This window comes from Thermobia domestica, chromosome 3 (genome assembly GCF_964235325.1).
Source record: "Thermobia domestica chromosome 3, izTheDome1.hap1.1, whole genome shotgun sequence".
NCBI classification, from domain to species: Eukaryota; Metazoa; Arthropoda; class Insecta; order Zygentoma; family Lepismatidae; genus Thermobia; species Thermobia domestica.
Window position 1 is genome coordinate 49870944 of NC_137456.1, and position 25892 is coordinate 49896835.

General features: G+C 36.4%; 1 protein-coding gene and 1 long non-coding RNA gene across 5 annotated transcripts in view; one reads left to right on the forward strand and one right to left on the reverse strand.

Moving 5' to 3' along the window:
- Positions 1-25892, forward strand: part of LOC145680382 (nardilysin-like) — a 339063-nt gene that overhangs the window by 273296 nt on the left and 39875 nt on the right. For all 4 annotated transcript variants that reach the window (XM_081750817.1, XM_081750819.1, XM_081750820.1 and 1 more), the window contains 3 exons: positions 696-930; positions 14902-15045; positions 21421-21557. In XM_081750817.1, coding sequence (XP_081606943.1) covers positions 696-930; positions 14902-15045; positions 21421-21557 — 516 coding nt within the window. The remainder of the gene's footprint in view (positions 1-695; positions 931-14901; positions 15046-21420; positions 21558-25892) is intronic.
- LOC145680383 (uncharacterized) overlaps positions 1-25892 on the reverse strand; it is a 302756-nt gene that overhangs the window by 173147 nt on the left and 103717 nt on the right. The gene's annotated exons all lie outside the window — the stretch shown is intronic.

The window sequence follows — 25892 nt, forward strand, 5'->3', positions numbered from 1 at the left end:
GGTTACTGTTGGTGCCTAGTGCGAGGTAAATCGCATAAATACTATAAACGTAAATCGACATCGCACATGTTTGGAACTAAACGACGGAGCAAATAATTTATATTTTGTAATTTTCAAATAGTTTCCAAATTCTTTAAATGTTTTATAGCTGTTTTCGTTACATGTTGTTGTTGACATTTAATTTTCTATACGTTTGATATTGTTATCGGTGCAGATTGTAGAAAATGCTTATGTGGTACGGGAAAATGATCAGTAGATTTGAAATTAGGTGGCCCCGTGTAGCTTAATCGTTAACGCTCCCGCCTTTGGACATTCGGCCGAAAGAGTGTGAAAGCTGTTTTAGGCCAGTCGTCCTGAGTGAGATTTTCTTGGATTTTCCTCGTTCATACAAGGCAAATGCCGAGATGGTACCTAACATAATGGTCTCAGGCTTTCTTCCTCCATGGCCGAGAGATGTCATTTCTCATACGTGTCGGGCTGACATGGCCATAGATGCTGAAAGCCTAGAAATCTAATTCCTAACCCTAATCCTAACTTGAAATCAGCACTTCGAAATCACGTAAAAATATCTATGTGACTTAATTCTGCAAAACAAAAGTTTCAGTTTGCGGGCCTGTGTGATTAGTGTAATAAATTGATGTACAAAATCTTTTCATGTAGATTTTATGTTGCATTATTTTGTTTTTCTTTTACAGAGACATAGGGTATACCCTTTTAAAACATGTCAATTGGCTTACAACAGCCAAAATTAACGTTCTGCAGGACATAACAATGGATGATCTTGTCAATTTTATAAATAGTTTCTTGCAAAAAGTATATATCCAGGAACACATCCAAGGAAACTTCAGAGCAGAAGAAGCGATTACCGTGTACAATAAAGTAAAATATGGATGTAGGCAGCATCCAAAAAGAAAGATTAGATTGCCGGAGGTAAATATTTCAGTTTATACCTAACGTAAATTCTGTTTCAGTAAAAATATGAGGTAAAACGTAAAAACTTGAAAAGAAAAAAGCTACTTCCTGTCGTGAAAATACAAACTGAATTATGAATAATTGTCTAAATAAAGCAATAAAGTAGTTTCATGCTGATACGTCATTTTTAGCGAAAACTTATTGTTTGAACGTTTATACATTCGGACTGGTTGTTGTTGCCTGCTATGTTAATGTTAAATAAGAATCTATTAATGTTGATAGTATCCTGTGTGACGGTTCTTTATGTCCTAACAAGTAAAACATATCAGATGTATTTTGCATCATTTGCAAACACTCTTCAAGTTGTGTAGATATAAACCCTATACCTCACGCTAAATATGAAATGAAAATTTATTTGAAATTCCACACATTATTACTTCTGACGTGTTAATTATAATAATAATAATAAATCTTAAACCTCGTAGTGCAATTGGTCTGATAAAGTATGTAATAAAAGCATGCTCACATCATTTTGTTCCAATATTAGCAAATATATTCAACAAATATTTGAAAACTGGTATCTTTCCAGAAGCATGGAGTAAGTCTTTCAAAAGTAACGCTAATAACTACAAGCTTATCATAATTTTAAAATCTTCCAGCAAGATTTTTGAAACAATAATTCTTGAATACTTAGTATTTCAATTAAAAGTAGTTGAGGCTTAACATGGGTTTGTTAAACAAAAGTCAGCCATCACAAATCTTGTTGAATTTACTAAATACATCGCACACCTGGATACAATTTTACATATATATATATATATATATATATATATATATATATATATATATATATATATATATATATATATATATATATATATAAAATATATATACTTACTAACTAACTAACTCTATGGCCTATGGAACCCGGAGGTTCAATGCCGCGTTCACAAAAGCTCTCCACTTACTTCTATCCTTAGCTAATTGCATCCAGTTTCTACTTTGTATTCCTATCTCTGCGAGATCCATCTTAATATTGTCCTCCCATCTGCTCCTAGGTCTTCCTAATGGTCGTTTTCCAATGGGTCTTCCAGTCAAGATTTTGAAAGCGTTTTTACTTTCTTCCATTCTAGCTACATGACCCGCCCACCTAAGCCTCCTAGACTTGACGACCCTAACAATATTGGGTAACCCATATAAATTATGTAGTTCCTCGTTATGAAGTTTCCGCCATTCCCCATTCCCGTTCCTCTTGGGTCCGAATATTATTCTCAGGATCCTGTTCTCAAATACTTTCAGTCTATGTTCTTCCCTCAGAGTAAGCGACCATGTTTCGCAACCATACAGAACAACAGGCATGATTATCGTTTTATATATTTTAAGCTTCAAATTCTTCGACAGAATTCGCGACGACAAAAGATTTTGAACCGAATAGTAACACGAATTCCCTGCTTTTAGTCGACATTTAATTTCTTCGTGAATATGATTTTCGTCTGTTAATATTGATCCTAAATATTTGAAAAAATCCATTTTATCAAAAGTGTTATTTAATATTTTAACGCCTCAACAATTTGCCGTATTACGGTCCCGACGCACTTCCATGTATTTAGTTTTCTCTGCATTTACTTCTAAACCCATGTCCCTGCAAGCGTTTAATAAGATCTCTCCATTTCTTTCTATTGTTCTCCTATCATCCCCTATTAAATTTACATCATCAGCATATGCCATAACCTGGTGAATACCGTTCAACTCTAGGCCCTGGTTGCTATCTTTGATTTTCCTTATGGAGTATTCCAGCACAAAGTTAAATAATAGTGGCGACAAGGCATCTCCTTGTTTCAGGCCATTTTCGACGTGAAAGCTCGTGGACAAAAATTTTCCTACCCGGACTTTACTTTGGGATTCATTTAAACATATCTTAATTAATCTAATTAGTTTTCTTTTTATTCCAAGTTCTGTAAGAACGTTGTATAATGTTTCTCTCCTAACCGAGTCGTACGCCTTTCTAAAATCAATAAATAATTGATGTACCGGGGTATTGTATTCCCACTTTTCTTCGAGTATTTGGCGAATGGTAAATATTTGGTCGATAGTTGATCGATTTCGTCTAAATCCGCATTAATAATCTCCAATAATTTCATCTGCGTATGGTGTCAATCTTGCTAATAGAATATTTGAAAGGATTTTATAGGATGTTGACAGAAGAGAAATGCCTCGATAATTATTACAGTCAGTTTTGTCGCCTTTCTTGTGAATTGGAACAATGATTGATTCTTTCCACTCTTGTGGCAATTCTTCCTTGTTCCAGATAAGGAGAATGAGTTTGTGTATCTTGTTCCACAATTTTTCGCCTCCAGCTAAAATTAACTCAGCCGGAATTTCATCTACACCCGGAGATTTGTGTTTCTTTAATTTCTTTATAGGGGTTTCTACTTCTATTGGGTTGGGTTCTGGAATATACGGTTCTGAGGTGTGTATATCCTTTTCTCCACGCACATTAGTTTTTGGCTGCGTGTTCAGCAAATCGTCAAAGAAAGCTTTCCATCTATTTAAGAGGCTATCCGTATCAGTGAGAACTGTTCCGTCAGCTTTCTTTAATATGTAAGCACGAGGTTGATAGCATTTCTTAAATTCGCTGATCCCCTTATACATGTTCCGAATATTTTTATTTTTACTATTATCTTCGAGTCCTTAATTTTAGCATTCAAAAAATCGCGTTTTTTTGTTCTAAAAGTTTTGGAAGGTTCCCGCCTGATATCTGCGAAATTTTGTGTAGTTATTTCATTCGGATTTTGTAGCCAGCGTAATTTTGCCTGTTTCCTCTTCTCTGCTAGTTTAATGCATTCCTGGTCGAACCATGGTTTGTTCCTACGTATTTCCGCGTGTCCCAATTTTTCTATTGCTGAACTTTTGATGCTATCTCTTAATTTCAATCCAAGTATCCTCAACACTAATGCACTCCGAGTTTTCTAAAACCGAGAATCTATTCGAAAGTTCAATCTGGTATTCCTCTCTTACTTGGCTCTCTTCTAATTTCTTTAAATTAAATCTCTCCGTTTTCGGATATTGAATATTACCTTTATTGAACGATAATCTCTCTCGTATTATCGCTACTACCAGGTAGTGATCAGTGTCACAATCAGCCCCTTTAAATGGACCGGACTAGGTCCATCCTCTATTTCTCTAACTCACTCGTTACAGATTTTAACGCGCCTGCCCTATAAAGACTTCTAATATTCCATGTTCCAAATCTCATGTCCATTTTCTTTTGCTGAGGTCGTGCCAAGTTATCAGTCCTTGTCCAAGGCTTTTTTGATTATTTTTTTTTTTTTTAACACGGTGAGGTGGTTAGCCTTACCTAAACCCCCCAAGCTGGAGGATCACTGCTAGTCGTCTGTCCGCGACTGCTTATTCAGTATATTCGCAGCTAACCTCTATATCTAGAGGCCTTCTCCTCGATCCGCAACCTGAGGACGCGCCATGCCGTGGTGACAGGAACCCACGATTATATATATATAAATGGAAACACGAATTTTAAAGTTAGTACTATATATGAAACTCCCTGGAATATTGGTTACTTTGGGGTAAAGTTTTGGTGTACTTTTATGCCCATATACATTAATATAGAGCTCGTTTCACTCTATACAATAGTGCTGATTATTCAAAATTGCCATTTTATGGCTTGTAACACTCTTCTTTCGGGTGTGAGATATTAACTGTGCCTCGCAAACTAAATGGAAAAATAATAATGAAATCTTGAAGTTTTATGTCCCACAGTTATGCTGGCTAGGCTAAAGGAGACTGTAATGGTGAGAAATGAAGGTAATGATGAAATAAAGAAAGTAGAGGAAACTGAAGAACCCCGAGAAAACCCTCGTACACGGTGTTTGTTCACGACATAGCTCACTTGGCGCGAAATCGAACCCAGGAGCTAGCACTGAGCCACCTCGCAAACGAAACTCAAGTAGATACCATATGCATAATTTAAGTAAAGCTTTCAACATAGTAGATTACTCGTTCTTATTAACTCACTATCCAACATTGGATTGTCTCCTAAATTAATCAGCTGTTTCGGCAGTTTTCTTTCCAGTAAGTATTTCGTATGAGAGTAAATAATATCCTATCAAAGGAAGGTTTTGTAGAAAAAGGTATTCCACAAGAATCAGCATTAAATCAATTATTGTTTGTAGTTTTCTTTACTGACATAGTTCGTAATTTACATGAGATAGACATTCTCTTATATGCCAATGATACAAAGGTATTCAAAGAAATAAAATGTGATAGAGAAAACATCTGCTGAATAGTGGGAGTTAAAGAAAGTACTTGTTAGTCCATCAATAGCGGTATAAATGTAAACACATATCCTTTACAAAACAGACTCAGTACTGTACCACAAATTACGAAATAAATAATGAAATGGTTGAGAACAAGAGAGTTGAATTAGTTTGAGATCTCTCTCGTGGATGTCCGTCAAGTTGACAGGTCAACTTTGTCTGTGGAAGGTGGCATCCATGAAAATAGCGGTGCTTTAAGATTTCTATCAGGTTAGTATACTCGAACAAACACCTGATCTCGATTTCGATCCCTATTTGCATTGGCTTTATTTTTCACATAAATAGAATAAAAGAACGTAGGCGAACATCCGGAGTAAAATTTCGTAGTATATTATAATTTCCGAACTTCCACTTAATGTTCTTTTATTTATTTATATTAATCAAGTTGTCTGATGTTACACAAAGTTGGCTTTTACCAAAATAAGCCATCTGTTAGCTGTTAGCTTAAAACTGGTTTGTTTAATTCAACAAAACTACATTTAAAGCAGATTCGCTTGTAATAATGATGAGTATAATCAAACTGGCATATGCAAAGCTGTATCGGAGCCATTGGAACCGGAGGAACATCATTCTCTTAAAAGAAAGAAAGAAGAAAATAAAAGAAGCATTATAAAATACAGAAAGTCATAAAAAAAGTCTGATATTAAAAGAAATCTCTGGGCAACTATCATATACAAATTACGAAGTAAAACTTGCTGCCCCAACCCCCTTGCGATCCGGTCAGGTATGAGCTACAACGTTTAAATTCTTAAAAACAACAATGAATCTCCGAAATTTGAAAAATAAATATTCTGTGGCTATCAGCGATAATAGCACATTAATATAAGGAACGCTTTCCTTATGAACTTATCCAGACTTTTAAAAAAACCGGATAAACAATAGTTGCAACAAAGTAAATGCCTTCAGCATGTGGAGCAGCACATCCACATTGCGCACATTCTGTGTGTCAGAACTGAGGGGTATATTAAGGCACTGATAAAGAGGGTGGTGTTACAATGTTCTTTTGGCTGAATTTAATAATGTTTTCTGAAAAGTGGACAGACCCTCGTTGTTACGTTTAAACTGTACTTATGCAAATTAATGGCACTAACGCTACTCTAACCATTAAACTCATTTTTGAGGTGAGAAGCCCGCTGGTATGAAATTCACAGGCCTCAGTAAACAACTATTATTTTTCACTGTTTGTAGACCGTGTTCAGCTTAAGTATGCTTAAGGACTAACATTAGTTCGTGCGGTACTAACGAATACTAACAAAGAGCTTGTGATTTGCATGTTCATTTGGCTGATTTGAATAAGGTGGATCAGTTGTATGAAGTTGGTATACCTATGTTCTTACGTTAAGAGCTTTATGTATGTATGGAATATTAATATTGATGGAACTAATAAACACTAACCTTTAACCTAATTTTTAGCAGATTCTGATATGTGGTTCTGTTGGCATGGAGTTAGCAGAGCTATAGTGATTATTTAAAAAGTAGATGTTACCTGTGAAGCACTAATGATGTGCGAAATCGGAATTGTATCTACCGTAGGTGGCCTGTCAACTTCACGAACATTTCTCGTGGATAGTGTACGTGCCTTTGATGCGGGAGACCTGCGCTCGACTTCCGGCAGGAGCTCTTGTTCTAATCCCACGCTAAACTGTAAGTCTCATATAGACTCGCTGCTAAAAGGCTCGCTAAACTCAAATCAATAACTGATAAATACATGTGACACGCTTTGAAAACAAGCGTTAATAGTAAAAGGTAGTATTTTTTAAAAAAATATCTAATTTAAAAAATGTTAGTTACCTATATACATACACACAAACGATTATCAATCTCAAACTGGAATACGGTTCCGTAGCCTGAACTAATATAGGTAAAACAAAGAAATTACTGAAAAAATACAGTAAAGGTTTCGGCTATTTATCGTTTTTAGGTTTAATATTATCGTTTCAAATTATACGATCTTTACTATCAGTATAACAGATTCTCTGACCATCTTGAACTAGAATTTCTTGCAACAAAATGGCAATACAATTACATAATATTCGTTGACAAATTAATTGAAAATAAAATAAACAGTCTGCTTATATTGAACGAACTCTTATTCCAAATTGTAGCTTTCTAAACAGGAACAATGTATTTATTATACATAAAAGGAAGATAAACACTCGCTTCTAAAAGTACTTATGCAAGATAATAATGCAGAATTCAGTGTTACCTGAATATCCAAACTATAGATAGATTTTACCAAATGGAGCTATGCTGCAAATTGTGAATGGTAACGAGGAGTATTTCAAATGCAATATAGTATATGTTATTTGTATATCTTCATTGTATGTCTTACTTATATAGCTGAGTATCTTACAATTTTCATGTGTATTATCCAAGCAGAAGTAATTTCTGTGATAATGGACTCTTCTTATTGCATCATTATTCACTCTCTTGCGTATCTACAAGGTAACCAAATAAGTTCTTGTCATTTTTGACGTCCCATTATTCATGCACTCACAGAGAGGAAACGAAACGCCGCCCGTGCCTCCCAAGCGATCGGGAGTTAGTCTGACCATCGGTAATACAGGCACGCTGCGCACATACAGCAGCCATAGCTCGTGCAGTATCGAAGACAAATGGAAGTATCGAATCAGCTTGTTTGCGTGTGTTAGTTGTATGACTTCAAAATGGGCCTGTCAGCTGCCACATCAAGTAGCCACATATGCCAGGCATTTGCAGAGAATGCCGTGAACAAACGCACCGTCAGGCTTTGGCTCCAGAAATTCTGTTCGGCAGATGTGAGCCTTTCGAATGAACCTCGCAGTGGACGACTACATGTGATGAATGACGAGGCCTTGAAAGCAAGCATCGAAGAGGACAGTGGTCTAATGTGTGATGAACTTGCAGGACGCCATGTTTCCATTGAAACAGCCAGACTGCACCTGTATGGGATAGGGAAGTCATCCACCAAGTTAAGCAAGTGAGTAGCCCACACATTGTTGGTACTCAACAAGGAACAAAGATTGACAGCCTGTTTGTACTTGCTCAATCGGCACTTGAACATACCCATCTTTGATCGCTTCCTCACCGGTAACGAAAAGTGAGTCCTCTGACTCCCAGGCGTACAGGCATTGGGTTGTCTACGTGACACTGTTTCTCACACCTCAAGTACTGCATTACGAGCTCCTTCCACCTGGTCAGACAATCACTGCTAACCTCTACTGTCAGCAGTTGAAAAGTATCCACCGTGCATTGCTTCAAAAGGAGCCGGCATTTGTGAATCTCAAGGATGTGCTGTTCTTGCACGACAATGCCAATCCACGTATGGCAAAAGGAACCCAGGAAACTCTTCAACTTGGCTGGGGAATACTGTGCCATGCACCATATTCACCGGACCTTGCGCTAACAGATTACCAGCTGTTTCACTCCATCCACAACCACCTCCGTGGGTAATCCTTCGCAGATGAGAAAGGCCCTTCAATGTGATATTGTTTGCTCAAATGTATATAAAAATGGAAAGTTTGTCAGCAGAGAATCCTCCCTCCCCCGAAAAAAATCTAAAATGACACTGCTTTTAGCAACAAAGGTATAAAGCAATGATAGCGTATTGTTAGAGCGCTTACATTTGGTTCCAAGAGCCGAAGGTGTAATCACTAGGCATGTGCGTTCATAGTGGACGACATTGAGAGAGAGAGATTCAAATATTGGGACAGAAAGGGGATGATTTACATATGCAAGTTTAGAATTACCCTGTCAGAAAATACAGGTGGTTTACAGGCGCCTGTGAAACATGCATAAACAGGCATATTTTTACAGGCGCCTGAAAATGGAACACTTTTAAACGCATGAGAGGTATCGAGTGTTTCAAGATCATTGCATGTTCATTTCACGGAAACAGGTAGTTTTCATGTTGATAGGGTTGCAACCTTGCAACGTGAAAAACGCGTGTAAAACAACATGTAGAGAGTGGAAAAACATATATGTAACCTGCATATTCCATGTAGTTGACATATACGTTACCTCATGAGGATCTGACGACAGCTGATTTTCATTTGATAAATTTGTAAATGACATGTTAAAGACAGGCGAATTAGTGGGCGTGTTAGCGGAATACAGTATACATGTAAAGTACATCGCATTAAATGTACATAAAATTTGCGTGTCACAGGCATAAGACATGTACGTTTCATGTATATATACGGCAGAAGAGACATGTAGGTAACATGTACATGGGAGCCACATGTAACATGCAGTTTGCCAGTTCATGAATTGGGTATGTATTGTATAGATCACATGCATGCAGATAGCTAGCTGAAAGTCTACATTTATTATGAAGACAAAAAGTTCTTAAATAAAGTTTAAACAAGTTATCTTGAATTTCTCAGTGCAAAATTCAGTTTTCTCTACTACTTTCGACGAGGGGGTATTAATATATTTGGGGGGGGAGAAAAGGCAAATTTGGGGGCATTGCGTTCAAACACTTGGGGAGGGATCGGCACCTCTGCTCACGACAATATATTTTTCTTTACCTGCACCACATAGGAAAGACGTACAAGTTGAGCAAGTAGGTGCCTCACACACTGCAGGAAGCCAACAAGCAATAACTACTAAGTTTGTTTGTCGTTTCGCGGCAGCGCAATGTATCACAGGGACGTACGCAGGGGGTGTGTCCTGGGGATCCGGACTCCCCAAATTCGGACTTCTTATGTAAATTTAATCTAATTTTAGGGACAATTTTACAATTTTTAATATAATTTAGCCTGAAATTGTTTAGAGCCTCCCGAAAAGCTTTGGACCCCTCCCGAAAGAAATTTCTGCGTACGTCCCTGATGTACCCAATTCCCATCGAGTACTTACCAGTGACGAAAAGTGAGTCATGTGTGATACTGTACTTCAAATAAAAATATAGAAATAAAATGTGTAAAATTCAAATCCGATTACTAGAATGTAGGCTGCATATTTTAAGGAGTAATACGCCTCTGTATATATGTGTCAGCACCTTGCATATGTGCATATCAAAGTGGAGCCTTGATGTTTGGATATTGTGTGTTTCCTACACCTGTAACATTAACGATTCACTCCAATCAACCTTGTTCATTGCATGCATCTGTTTAACCCATTTATTGGCATTCATGATTATTGCATTTTCCGTTTACCTGCACATTGCCTGTACATCGCCTATAGATAGGTTCACACTTCACATGTATATGGAGATAATACAGGCATTGTATTCAGTTGTAATTACAAGGATATTGTATATGTGTAATACTTCCATTTTTTGTAATTACTGTGGGCAAAATGTGTTACTCAAAATTGCATAGACTGATGATGAAGAAGAGAAAGATATAGAAAAAAAAGTAGATGATGTTGATATGATTTTTAACCGTTGTTATTGTAATAACAGATTCGTCGTTTTTCGGGGTTGCTATGACAACTAGTAGTTGTTGATTGTGATACTAAGAAAGAATATAGATAATGAAAGCCGACGCTGTTTAAAATCACTGTGTATTATTTCAAAGTAGTAAGTGATTGATTATGTTGTGTGATTCCATTGTACGTGATATCCTATAGGCATTCTATTAGCGAACTGGGAAAAGTAACGATTATATTTAAGAAGTTATTGTTACATATAAAATGGTGTTATTCCGCCGGAACCTTGAGACTTGTTAGAAGTTCAGAGTAAACAGTCTCATATTTGTTGATCATCACGGATTACATTTTAGTAAGGAACAAGAGAAAGATATATATCGCAATCCAAAAATGAATATTCACAGTGATGAATGCACCAATAGTGGAATTGAAGATGTCTATTCGTCAATGAATATGACTGAGCTTATAAGACAGGACAACAGTTGAATGCTAAAATGGAACAAGTTACGCAACAGATAAATCTCAACGACGAACAAATGACGCAGCAATTGGATGCTAAAATTGAACAAGTAATGCAGCAGTTGAATAGCAAGGAACTAGTAGAATTGATACAACGTTCAGATACCAGGATCGAACAAATATCCGAAGAAATTGATACCAAACTGGAACTAACCGATGATAGAATAGAACAGATTATTCACAGTTTTGCGATAGTGCAAAGTTTTGTCGAAGCAGTAGAAACCAGTCAACAACCATCAGAATCAGGTAATGAAGTTGCAAGAAGTGCAAAACATCAAGGAAAGATTGAGGACAGCAGATAGATCTATTGACCCAGTCATCAAGATGACTTATGTAGACTAAAATGCCAACGGAACCAGTGAGGAGGGCAGCATTTAACCTGAATGTTATTACGAAGAGGACGCTGCAACCAAGAAAGAAGATTAAGACAGAAAATTGATAATCACGATAAATTTAGAAATACAAAGTATTCTAATGCACATTTCAAAATTAGTGAAATTAAGTCGTTAACTAAATTGAGTGGTAGGTCCGAGGATATCCCGGCCAGTATATTTTTGGAAAAATTTGAACAAGAATGTGAATTGATTGTCGTAGGTGAACATAGTTTCCTTAAAATTTTACCACATGTTTTATTGCCTCCCTGTTCGGCATAATTTAACGCTGTTAGAAATAATGTACGTACCTATTCAGATTTCAAAATTGCTCTGTTATCCAATTTTGAAAATTACTTTTTGATGGCAAAGGAGGCGGCGCTTATTAAAAATAAACATTGAGATCCTAAAGTAGATAAAAATCTCACTGATTTTGTAATCGCGGCATATAATGAATTGAAATTGATCAATCCTTACCAACCTGAATCACGCGTTATCGCGTCAATACGAATGTTGTTACTATTTAGGCTACAGCAAATCTTAATATCGTCCCAGTGTATTCATTTTAATCATTTACTTGCAATAGTTCAATATTTTCCAAGTCAAATGAAGTTACAAAGTAATTCTATCCGAAGTCAAGCCAATCACTTACCTATTTTCAATATTAATGTTAAGGAAAATCGTAATTATAATGTAAAAGGTAATTTTGGATTTTCTCGTAATATAGACTGAACCTAATTGTAATGGTAATATGACCGAATCTAATTTTAGAAGAAACAGAAATGGTAATCATACAACTATTAGGGATAATGGAAATAATCGATCTAATTATCCACGTACTCCCAGATTTCGCAGTAACTGCACAGGTGGCAGAAATTTCCAGAATAGGAATCAGAGAACTGGTGAAGGAAATAATGTACAGAATCGTACCCAAGATAGTGCAATTCAATGTAATGTAATCGAATCGTTTGGTAATGCCACTTTAAACTAGATATGGCTGACGTGGAACGGGTTAAAGCCACGTCAGCAACTTATTCGCAAGTGTGTGAAAATAGAGGTTTAGATTTTTATAATGATGCTACCAATTCATTGACTAATTCTTCTATATATGAAACTAAACTTAAGACTTTAGATTATAGTAGTGATCATCAATATATTCCCATAAAGCAACTGTTATTGGATGTTTGATGATGAGATAGAAGAAGTATGTTCCCCTGATAATGACTTAGTTTTCCTGAAAACATTTACAATGCTAAAATACATGTTAAAATTAATGATATTCCTCTTCAAGTTCTCATTGATACAGGAGCTATCGTATTACTTCTTTCATATTCCTTTTGGCGTGAACTTACAAAGAACTATTCTAACCCTAGACTGCAGAAGATAGATAATTTGGTTTTAGTTGATTATACAGGCAATCATAAAAAGAGAGTAATGGGAAAAACGCAAGTAGTAATCGCTATACAAGAATATGAAATTACAATTCCTATATTAGTTATAAAGGAACTAAATGAGAATGTGTTAATAAGATTGGATTTTCTAACTCAATTACGGGCAGTCCTTGATTTCGAAAACAAAACATTTTCGATACATACTCTCAATGAGAAAATTATTCAAGATTTAATTTCAGTTAGTGATGAACGTTGCTTGTCAATGTCAGCCTCTTATAAATTATTCTATTTTAAGCGTAAATGAAGGTGATAACAATGCAGCAAATATCAAGGATCTTGAAACTGAAGGGGCTATTACAAACAATATTGATAAATAAAATGTGTTGATAAAATTAGACATTATTGATAATACACATGAAATTTTTTTACCTCAGCATAAGAAAATTCTTTATAAACATAGAAGTGTGTTTTCTCAGAGACCCGGTTGTTGCAAAAACTTTGTGTATGATATTGAAGTTGATACGGAAGTCCCAATTATAACGAAACCATATACCATATCGATTCAGAGAGGAGGTAAGAAAACAAATTAGTGAAATGCTACGAGATGGTATAATAAATCCCTCTCAGAGTGTTCACTTAAATCCGTTACATGTAGTGCCTAAAAAGGACGGCAAACGATTGAGATTACTGCTCGATGTGAGAAAGTTGAATAAACACATAAAATTGCAACAAGTAAGATATCCGCCGGTTGAAGAAATTCTAAGTTCCTTACAGGGATATACATTATTTGAGAATCTGGATCTCGTATTGGCGTATAATCAAATCTTATTAGGAGAAAATTCCAGACCATATTGTAAGGTTCCCCACGTTGCCGTACTAGGCAATAACCACGTGTGAACTACATGTGTCAATAATAAATAAAAACAAGCAGACGATCCCGAAGAGGAGTCGATCACCATCGCCAACAGTCGGAAAGACGAATATCAACGATGAAAGCCGACAAGACAACAAAAAGGACCTGCACACCTCGACTAACATCAATTTTCCCGGATTGACCACAACACCTAAAACCCCTCTCACGACGCTTGGTCACCGAGAGGTACCCATCCTTATACCCACGACGCTTGGTCACCGGGTTCCTTTCCTCTTTCTCACGACGCACGGTCACCGAGAGTACCTCACCTCAAAGCCCACGACGCTTGGTCACCGGGCTCCCATCTAATCTTACCTAATATTAGTGGAATTTCTTATTATTTGTGTACATAAACTTTTATAATAAAAGGTGAAGGGAAAAGTCCAAATCCTGAGTACATTTATTGCTCTACCCGAGAAGTTTTACAATATACTGCTTTTTCGTTTGAAGGACAGTTGTATGAATATAATCGAGTCGTCTTTGGTTTAATTAATGGAAGTGCCGCCTTAGCCTTACGCTTCCTTCACATTGAGGCGGCGATTTGCCGTCGCCGCTCGCGGCAGTTTGCCGTGTGAGAAGTGTATCCTTTCATATTACGCGGCGTTTTGCCTCGAATGAAAAATATGCGAGCAGGGTTGCTGTGCAACTGAAAAAACAAAACCTTGTGACTCTTATCGTGTTGTGATAGTTGCAATGGACAGATGCAAAAAGTGTCTTCTACTTGCCTTGTTAAGACAGAGAGAAATAAATAAATTAAAAAAAAAAAGTAAGAATTTTTTAGAGAGAAGTGGAATTCTGTTGAGGAATTTGAAGCTTAAAATATATAAAACGATAATCATGCCCGTTGTTCTGTATGGTTGCGAAACATGGTCGCTTACTCTGAGGGAAGAACATAGACTGAAAGTATTTGAGAACAGGATCCTGAGGAGAATATTCGGACCCAAGAGGAACGAGAATGGGGAATGGCGGAAGCTTCATAACGAGGAACTACATAGTTTATACGGTTTACCAAACATTGTTAGGGTGGTCAAGTAAGTAAAGATATCAGCTTAGTTTTAGTGTTTTTATTATTCTCTTAGTTCTAAGTTCTATTATTGTGCTTATTCTTTTAGGAACGCGTACTACAGTTACCGATAGGTAATACCTTATGTAGGGTACAAAATTTCAACACTGAGGACACCAATACAGTGGTAAGAAATTACTCTCAAATTGGAAAAGAAACCGTGAAGGATGCGTGCATTATGGAACTGATTCTGGTAAGAAAACTAGAATTATATTTGAGTAATAAATAATAAGTGTTGAAAATGAAAATCTTGTACAGCGGGGGACACTTCTAAATGGTACACCTTAGCCGTAAATCTCCATATGGCTGTACCATTTAGAAGTGTCCCCCGCTGTACAAAAAGACAAAAGAGCAAGAATTCTAGAACCTTTTTAGCGATATAAGAAGGGAAAACTGTGGTACATACTATAATGTTAATTTAGAAGTTTCGTAGTGGCCCCACGTAGCGTGGTCACTAACGCTCTCACCTTCGGAGCAAGTGATCCCGGGTTCCATTTTCGGTGGGAACACTTGGTCGGAAAAGTGTAAAAGATTTTTGAGGCCAGCTATCCTGAATGAAGTTTTCCTCGTTCACACCAGGCAAATGCGCGGGTGATACCTAACTTATAGGTCCCAGACCGCTTCCTTCCTTCCCTTTCCGCGGATAGTGTGCTCACCGAGAGACGTCATCCCTCATACGTGACGGGCTAAATGGCCATAGATGCCGAAAGCCCAGAAATCTAAATTCGAAATCCTAAATCCTAGAATTTTCATAAAGAGAAGGGCATGTGTGCGTTATGAAATATCTAAAACAGGGCAGTTGTCAGAGAATTCAAGGAGTGCAGAGCAATAGTTCAATATTACATACTCTTAAAATTGTGTTTAGAAAATTCAACAGAAGAATATTGAATTGTATGGCGGAAAAGATGAAACAATTGAGGAAGAACAGTTTAGATTTATGAAGAGACAAGACATCAGACATCTTTGATTTACATACATTAACCTGTGCACAGATTACACCTATTCCTCGTATTACACGATTAATTCGTTTCCAGAAATTATCACGTAACAAGAAAACGTGTAAAGTAAACCATACAGAGTGACTGTAAAATTACTGGTCGATTTTCTTATGGCTTTTTTATTTCTTACCTAAATTGCATTCTACTGAAAATGCATAAAATGAAAATGAAATGAAATCTTTGAGTTTTACGTCCCACGGTTATGCCGGTTAGGCTAAAGGAGACGGTGATTATGAGAAATGAATGAAATGGTGGAATGAAGAATGTGGGAGGAAACGGGAGAACCCCGAGAAAACCCACGCACACGGTGTTTGTCCACCACAAAGTTCACTTGGCGGGAGCAGGGTTTGAACCCGGGACCCCATGCACCAGAGGTGAACGCTCTACCACTGAGCCACCGCGGCCCCCCTGCATAAAATGAGGTCGCACATAAGAGGGTATATACGGTATATATACAAGAAAGAAAATAAACATATTATATCGTTTCTCATGTGTAAAATGTCCAAATGGTAAGCTGGCTCAGACACTGCAACCATTATGCGTGTACGTTGCGAAAGTTTCAATAAGAATATGAATTTCGGTAGTTAATTTTATTAACAAAATATGTCTAGAGGGACATCTTACTATTTCATCAGAGTGGATATATTTGATAATGAGAAATGCCATGTTCTTAAGTATGACGATTCTCCATCCATTGTTTCTTCTTCCGCTGGTCTTTTTCATCAATATTCCGTACTTGATGTGGTACTTGTTGCTTTTTCTTCCTTAACGTACTTCTTGGATCAAGAGGTTGATCAGATGTTTAACTGATGATCCTTTAACGGGTTACCAAATAAAGGAAGACTCTAGAAGTCAGCAAAACTAACGTTGACAGTCTTTATCTTTATACTCCATATTCCACTAACAGAAGGATTCTTGTTACAAAATTGTATACAATTTTATTTAAAAGTAAATCTGCAAAGAAGTTCATCTTACTTCTTAAATAAACCACCTTACAATCACTCTTATTTTCTTTTTCTTTTGTGATTTTTCAATAGCTATGTCACTGAAGAATTATCATAACACACTGTGAAAGATTTAATTAAGTACATTTCGAATTTTTCAGTCGAAAAAAAGTGAAGAACGTATTTCCTGTTCATGTATACTTTTAGACCAGTCCGTTAATGATATATGTACTTTTTGAAAGTAAAATGGTCCTAGCTGACCCCTTTGTTGTGCCGTGAAGTATACTGTCTAATATATAAATATGAAACTGATCCTATGTAGATCAAATGATGGAAAAACGGCTGAACCGTTTGAATTGAAGTTTAGGACATAATTATCACCTACCGCGAACTAGATTTTTATCGTGTCATTTTGTATAAGATACTTATCCAAAAACGAGAGCGGGAGCATAATTTATGCAAACAGTTTGGTATCTCTCGAGCCCTTTAAGTCACGAAGATGAAACTCATTATGGACACGTGTCCGAGTGTTTCTGAAAATTCTCGCTTTAAGGGGGCATTTTATATATTTTTTGAGACATTGAAAGAGACGTTTTTTTCATAGCATCTCGGGAAAACAGATAAACAGCTCGAAATGAATTTCGGAACAAAGTTAGCACCTACCTTGAGATAGGCTATTATCATGTCACTTTAATTCGAGAGCATGTGCTAAGAGGATATGAGGGGGATGAAAATTCATGTAGAAAGGAGTGTGAGTCACGAGCCCCTCGAGCTAGGAACATGAAGTTGTATATAATCAGGGTGTCCACATTTTGGAAAATCAGTGAAAGTCAGGGAAGTAAAAATGTATCAGGGAAATGGCAGATTGGTCAGGGAAAAATCGATTTACGTCCATTGTTCAGTTATTGAATTTATGATGTAATGTTAACTTCTTTACTGTTACTGGATGCAAAATGTGGTATTCCCAATGGTGATATTGAGGGAGATGTTTTCTGAAATAGTTGTTGAAAGTAATTTTCTGCGAGAGACACATCTAACTGCGTCCTGGCATATTTGCTCAAAAGAGTAGACGCTGTTCTAGAAGAATTGCATGGTGCCATGAGAATATCTGGACAAGTGGCTGAGAACGCGAAGAAACAGTATCTCCAGCTCCAATCCAGACTGAAGGATTTAAGGAACACTTATATGATTTCATAGCCAAGGACGGAGATAATATTGGATTTGCTTATTTTTTACTTACTTTTAGGAAATGAGAAGGACTTCGTTGACTTGTGGTCTGTTATGAAGCTGTATTTTATCTTCTCTCACGGAAACGTATTTGTTGAAAGTGGTTTTTCAATAAACAAAAAATCTCATTGTGGAGAACTTACAAGAAGTATCTCTGGTGGCTTAACGAATCATATATGATTCTGTGATGAGAATGGGTGGATTGTCAGGATAAACAGTTACAAGAAGTATGATAAATTCAGTGAGAAGTTCAATGAGACAATATCAGGTGTATTTGGAAAAGAAATGAAATGAAATGAATGCTGGAGAGAAGAAGAGAGAGAAACGGAAGATTCAGCAACAACTAAAGAAGCTGGAGGAAGAACAGAAGAAAATTAAACTGCGGAGACAAGAAGAATATTCAGATCAATGAAAAAAAAAAAAAAAAAAAAACTACGAGAAAGGATGAAAACAATTTGTTAAATGGGTTGCATTTAACAACTGCACCGGCAAAGGTATGTGTTACATAGTGTTTTCCTTTGTGATCAGTAAAATCATGTATTAACTGTTTATTACTACAAGCAATATTATAATGCTGTGTGATTGGTATTATAATGTGTAAGCATATACAGTAGGGTGTGATTTTTTTATCATACCTTAAGTACTCTGTATACTGCACACTTCTGTTTGTAAATTTACATTCTTTCGGATTAAAGAAAATTGAAAAAGGTAAGAAACAGAAGCGGTAAGAGAACAAGGCCAACTATGGGGAGGATAAAGGCTGAGGTATCTTTCTTTTCCTATATTTTTAAATTATTCAGTGGTCAGGAAAATCTGGAACCTTCCGTCATCGAAAGTCAGGATTTATCCCCCCCTTTTTTTCCGCTAAATTGTGTGGACACCCTGATATAAACTCCTTATTTAAAATAAGCAGACGCGTGTTTCAGCGGTTTGGACATTTCTCGTTTAGGGAAGAAGGAAGGGAAGCATTTTCTTTTTTACTACACATCGAAATCGATGTTATATGATGTTTGAGATCGCATCACGTTGGTCCATTTGGAACAACGCCTACTTCAGGATGAGTCTTTATCATGTCAGTTTGATTTATTGGCGCGTCCCAAGTGGGTAGGGAGTTCAAAAATATATCATCTTACAGGATTTTCTTTTTTTTATTGGAATGCGTATCTTACGGGATGAAGGGGTTCAAATACTTTCATAAACTTATTCTCCACTTACAGAGAACGGCATTACAACTAGTAATCTGTAAGTATCTGTTCAATGTTTTTGTACGCTTTGCCCTCAGTTTCATCCCTATTGAAATTTCATTTTAATAGAACGTAAATGATGAAACGGTACCACAATTTCTGCATAATCCTTGACATATTTCGGGAAATAATCGAAATAGCACAAATACGGTTAATCCTTCTCCTATTCTTAGACTTCGGTAGATTTATGATCATCCCAATTCTCTCCGGATGTATGCTGAATGATCCATGTTCAAATTCATAAGCTAAGAATTCGATTTAGGTTTGCAAAAGTTGAGTTTATCTTTCCTAAACTGTTACTCCCCATGTTAGAAGCCTGATATTTTTTTTTTTTTTAATCACATATTTCAAAAATATCACTAGGAATATTTTGTGCATTGTAAGTGGGCTCAACCAGAATCCTATAACTAGGCGACAATGTTTCAGTAAATGATTAGGAGTGTAGAATGTTGTCTACTTTCTACTGGTTTCACAGATTAGAAATTATTGGAAAGATGTTTCATGTCCATCCTTCCGAAGATAGCGGCCTTTCCTAGGTTAATTGTGTTTTAAGCAAATATGGCATATTAGTAATCTGAAAGTGATACTGAGCAAGAACTAGCCAGCTATATATCAAAATATGGTTACATATTTAATGCTCGCTCGAATCATAGTATTTAGTTATCTTATTTATGTTTAGTACGATATATATAGTAGAATATTACTTTTTTTCGGAAAGAAAGTAACAATTTAAATGGTGTACGTTTTTAAACCCTCCCTTGGTATACAATGTTGTGCACAATCCCTTTGGTGTACAGAGAGTTAAGAGAAAAAGAACTAAGACTTTTTTTTTTCATTTTTTCTATTCAGTGCCGCTCTCAGCGAGAATAAGGAACAATATCTGCTTCAGAGTGAGCTTGATTAGAATTACGATTAGAAATTAGATTCGCATTTATGACCATGTTAACCTGTCACATATGAGAGATGGCATCAATCGGCGATCACACTACCCGGATAATTGAGGGTGGGGGGAGAGTTAATGAGAAAAGCTGGAAGCGGCCTGAGACCATTATGATAGGTACCATCCCGGCAATTTCCTGGTGTGAACGAAGAAAACCCAACGAAACCTCACTCAGAATGGCTGACCTGAAAAAGTTTTTACTCTTCCGACCGAGTGCTCCCACTTGGGATCGAACCCGGGAACGCTCGCACCGAAGCTATGAGCGTTAGAAACTACACTACGCTGGGCCACTGGAGTGAGCTCAAGAACTGATCATAGGTATTCAATGATGGAGGTCTAGAGATTGGACGAGCCAGGAGAGATGTCCATGAAACCAAGTCTCAACAGCGCCAACAATGTGAATGCAAATTCCTATATTCAATTTGCATTCCTATATTGTAAAATTGCGTCACTAATCAGATACAATATCTGGATAATAGAATGCACATGATCTCATAAAATATCCACATAATCATTTGTAGCAATGCCTCTTGTAAGTGTAATCATAGAATCCACTAAATAACACAAAATTGCATTCTGCACACCACAGAGTTGCTTCCGTTCTACTTCGCCTGACATACAACAAAAATCATCGACTATACTGATATCAACAGCCAGGAACTGTAAATGCATCCTCAGTATTCACCACCTCGCACATCTTACGTGTAAACAACAGATCCTTTAGTTATTCTAATAAGCATATTGTGCATATATCTTTGGAGGGGTTTGAACAAGGGAATCCTGAAATTCCAAAATGCCTGCACGCTTCCTAACTGCTTCTCTGTTCCTTAATTTTTCTCCTTTGTTTTCCTTATCCCTTTCCTTCCCTATCTGATGAAACACTTCAAGAAAAATAGACAGTATTGTTTTTAGTGTTTAAGTTTTTATTGTTGTTTCTAAGGACATACATATACAGTATTGGAAGGAGGAGCAGAATTTTTTAGGTTGTAGTGCTAAGAGTAAGTCAACAGCTTCAGATTCCAACACAGCAAAATTTCGTGTCCGAAATGAAAAGTATTTGCATCAGTAATTTGTTCAGTTATTTTAACTTTGGTTACTGCAGCGATTATTCCTTTATTTTATACGAAACCTCGCTTTTTGTTCTCTTGTTATGTTTTAAATGTTTTACCGTTTTGTTGAGACACTAATTACGACGTTTCTTCTGTTTCGCTGTAGCAAAAAATGGAAGAACCTTTATTCAACACGTTGAGAACAGAAGAACAGTTAGGATACAACGTATCTTGTTCAGCTCATAGCACGTTTGGAATATTGGGCTATTCAGTTACTGTACACACACAAGCCCACAAACATAGGTAAGATTTTCTTTTGAATATATGACATTGTATTCTGTTTGGATCCTATACGATCAGACTCAACAGCAGTGATAGCAAGTGGAAAATTTAATGGAATGTTCATAACATCCAACCTTAATATATTCGTATGTATAATAACGTAAAATGTATACTTGAAAGAAGGAAAGAAAGGGAGAAAGGAAATACTTAAAATTACTGCGCGACTAAACAGGCAGGCATATCAAATTCAGCATTTTAGGTGGGCCAAATAGTCATCATTGTAGAATAGCACGGGCCGCAAGGAAAAAAAAATATACTTAATATTGTGTTCAAATGCTAAATAAATACATAACACCCTACTTAACATTTTTTTCATAAAGAAAAAGAGAAAGATCTTAAGGGTGTCCGGGTAGTAGATGGATAGTTATTCTTACGTTTTAAACACCTGGCAGTTTTTTTTTTTTTTTTTTTTTTTTTTTTTTTTTTTTTTTCTGTAACTATCTTTCCAATATTTGGAGACATACTGCTCACACTAGCAATTTTTAGAACAGAGGCCAGATGAATGTCTGTTAATCTGGATTTCTTTGAGGATTTGTTCCTTTTCGTAAGTGAGGAGAATTGTTCACAGCGATACATACTACCGAACTTGGAAATACGTGCAATGTAATTTTGCGAGTTTCTTGGAACTGCACAGGGAAGTATTGGTAAAATTCAGGGATGTTCTAACTAACTTCACTGAATGTTTGGTTTAAAGTTGAATTCCACTGAATTTCTATTACGTACTTATCAACGTTGGTTGAAAATGGGTAGAAAGCAGAGAGAGCTCATCTTTGATATATCTGATATCGCGAAACGTTTCTCCGAATTCAATCTTCAAGCGCTGAAGCCCCTTTGAACCTAATTTTGTACTTAGCATAAGTTAGGAAGTGTACCAAGTTCGCTTCTTAACTGATTCTTCTAGAACAGTAACTTCTGTACTAATGCTTTTACTGATCATTAATGTTCGTAATAATTATGTGTTTTCCTTGCAGTTTCAAATTCAAATCTGACAAATATTTCGTAATATATGTATGAACCATGAAAGAAAGATCTCGTAACCACAAGGAATCCGTCACCACGCTGATGTTTTGTTCTTTGATTTCCAAGAAGTGGAGAATTTCGCCTCGCAAGTTCCAGAACTTTTAGAAAACCGTGGAGCAGGATGCCCAGTGTATTTGTCAGAAATTCAGCATAGGTTCAGAAATTATGCTTCCTAAAGTTTGCAAGAAGACAGAAAATTGTCATTGCTTTAAATCATGAGACTTTACGGAGTTAATGCAGTGACGTGATGGAAATCAGGTGTTTCACATAATTCACTTATCTTTTTGAGTTGATTTTGAGTGCAACGTCCCTTTCAGCTGCGAGGCTATAGAGACGGGACCTACTGATTAACGTGGAATCAGAATCACATGAACTCCCGCCAGGAATCGAACCCGGGTCTCCCACGCCAAAGGCGCGTACGCTATCCGATTAGCCACGAAGGAGGTCTCACTTATCTTTCTATGTAAATGTGCTATGAAGCCATTATTTTAGGCCTCCAAACTATGTTATACATAAGTGTTGGAAGTCTTATAGAACGGCTTTGTCCGTCCATCTGTCGAGAGGTATCAGAGCAAAAACAGTAAGAAATATCGAAATGCGGGTTTTTGCAATCGATTCAGCGTTCCAAGGATAGGTATCATCATCTTCATTAACTCTACTGAAATCAAAAGTGATTAAAACTAGTCATTTCCGGTTTCAACGTTTATCGCCATAGAAGAAAATGGAAACAGATAACGAAAAGTGGTTTTTGTTAATTTTGCGTCTCAAGACAACGACTATCCACAATACTCTACCACATACGTGTCCAAACTCGCAAGCCCGACGCTCGTGAGCTCGGCACTCACGCTTAACCGGGCTCGGGCTCAATAATTGAGCGCGAGCCCGAGCCCCCAACGAAATAATTGAGCGCGAGCCCGAGTGAGCCCGAGTTCCAATGAAATAAGTGAGCACGAGCCCACTTGAGATTAATGAGCGCGAATACAAATCGAGAGAAGTGAGTGCGAGCCCAGTTAAGGTTATTCATAACGTCCAAATAGTTTGTGTCTAAAACGATAGATGGCGCCACCGTCACCAATGTTAACATATACAACTAATAAAATTAAAACAATCAAAAATAAAATAAACAATTCAAAAATTAAGCAAAAACAGATATAATCGGGTTAATGGATGTTACAAAATCTAGGGAATGGTACGTGTCGATTTCACATATTGTTATTAGTTTCATTGTTAGAGGCCCCCATTGTTAAATAAACAATCGTTGGATTTCTCCATTGTTAAATAAACAATCAACTTTATCTGCCATACTTTCTATCACAAACTAACCACGCTTGGCACACTCATTTACAATTGAGATATCTAGGGAATAGTACGTGTCGATTTCACCTATTGTTGTTACTTTCATTGTTAGAGGCCGCCATTGTTAAATGAACAATCAACTCTATCTGCCATACTTCCTACCAGAAACTGGCCAAACCTTGCACACACATTTAAGATTGAAATATCTAGGGAAAGATATGTATCGTTTTCTAATATTGTTGTTAGTTTCATTGTTGAAGATCACCATTGTTAAATAAACATTCGTTGTACTTTTCCATTGTTAAATAAACGATCAACTTTATCTGCCATACTTTCTACCACAAACTAAGCAAACTTTGCACACTCATGACTGATTGAGATATCTATGGAATGGTATGTGTCGATTTCACATATTGTTGTTCTTTCATTGTTAAAGGCCACCATTGTTAAATAAAAAATCGTTGGATTTCTAAATTGTTACATAAACAATCAATTTTATCTTACACTCTTTCTACCACAAACTAATCAAATTTGGGGCACTCATTTACGATTGAGATATCTATGGAACAGTACGTGTCGATTTCACTTATTGTTGATAGTTTCATTGTAGAGGCCACCATTGTTAAATAAACAATCGACTGTATCTGCCATACGTTCTACCAGAAACTGACCAACTCTTGCACACCCATTTAAGATTGAAATATCTAGGGAAAGATATGTATCGATTTGTCATATTGTTGTTAGTTTCATTGTTGAAGACTACCATTGTTAAATACACAATCGTTGAATTTCTACATTGTCAAATAAACGATCAACTTTATCTGCCATACTTTCTACCACAAACTAACCAAACTTCGCACACTCATGAACAATTGAAATATCTAGGGAATGGTACGTGTCTATTTCACATATTATTGTTAGTTTCACTGTTGAAGGCCACCATTGTTAAATAAACAATCAAGTTTTACTGCCACAATTTCTACAACAACCTAACCAAAATTTGCAGACTCATTTAAGATTAAGATATCTATGGAACGGTATGGGTCGATTTCACGTATTGTTGTTAGTTTCATTGTTAGAAGCCACCATTGTTAAATATACAATCAACTTTATCTGCCACACTTTCTGCCACCAACTGACCAAACTTTGCACACCCATCGGATTACAACTGAAATATCTAGGGAATGGTACCTGCCGATTTCACATATTGTTGTGTTTCATTGTTATAGGCTACCATTGTTAAATAAACAATCAACTTTGTCTGCCATACGTTCTATCAGAAACTGACCAAAATTTGCACACAAATTTATGTTTTAAATATCTAGGGAATGCTACGTGTCGATTTCATGTATTGTTGTTAGTTTCGTTGCTGCTGAAGACCACCATTGTTAAATACACAATCGATGGATTTCTAAATTGTTAAATAAACAAACAACTTTACCTGCCATACTTTCTACCACAAACTAACCGAACTTGGCACTTTCATTTACGATTAAGATGTCTATGGAATAGTACGTGTCGATTTCACATATTGTTGTTAGTTTTATTGTTAGAGGAAACCATTATTAAATAAACAATCATCTTTATCAGCCATATTTTTTACCAGAAACTGGCCAAACTTTGCACACCCATTTAAGATTGAAATATCTATGGAATGGTACGTGTCGATTTCACATATTGTTTTAATTTCATTGTTGAATATCACCATTTTTAAATAAACAATCATTGGATTTCTCCTTTGTTAAATAAACAATCAACTTTATCGTACATACTTTCTACCACAAACTAACCAAACTTTGCACACCCATTTAAGATTGAAATGTCTAGGAAATAGTACGTGTTGATTTCACATATTGTTAGTTTCATTGTTGAAGGTCACCATCGTTAAACAAAGAATCAACTTTGCTATATTTTGTACCAGAAACTGACCAAACTTGGCACACCTATCGGATTACCACTGAGATATCTGTGAAATGGTAC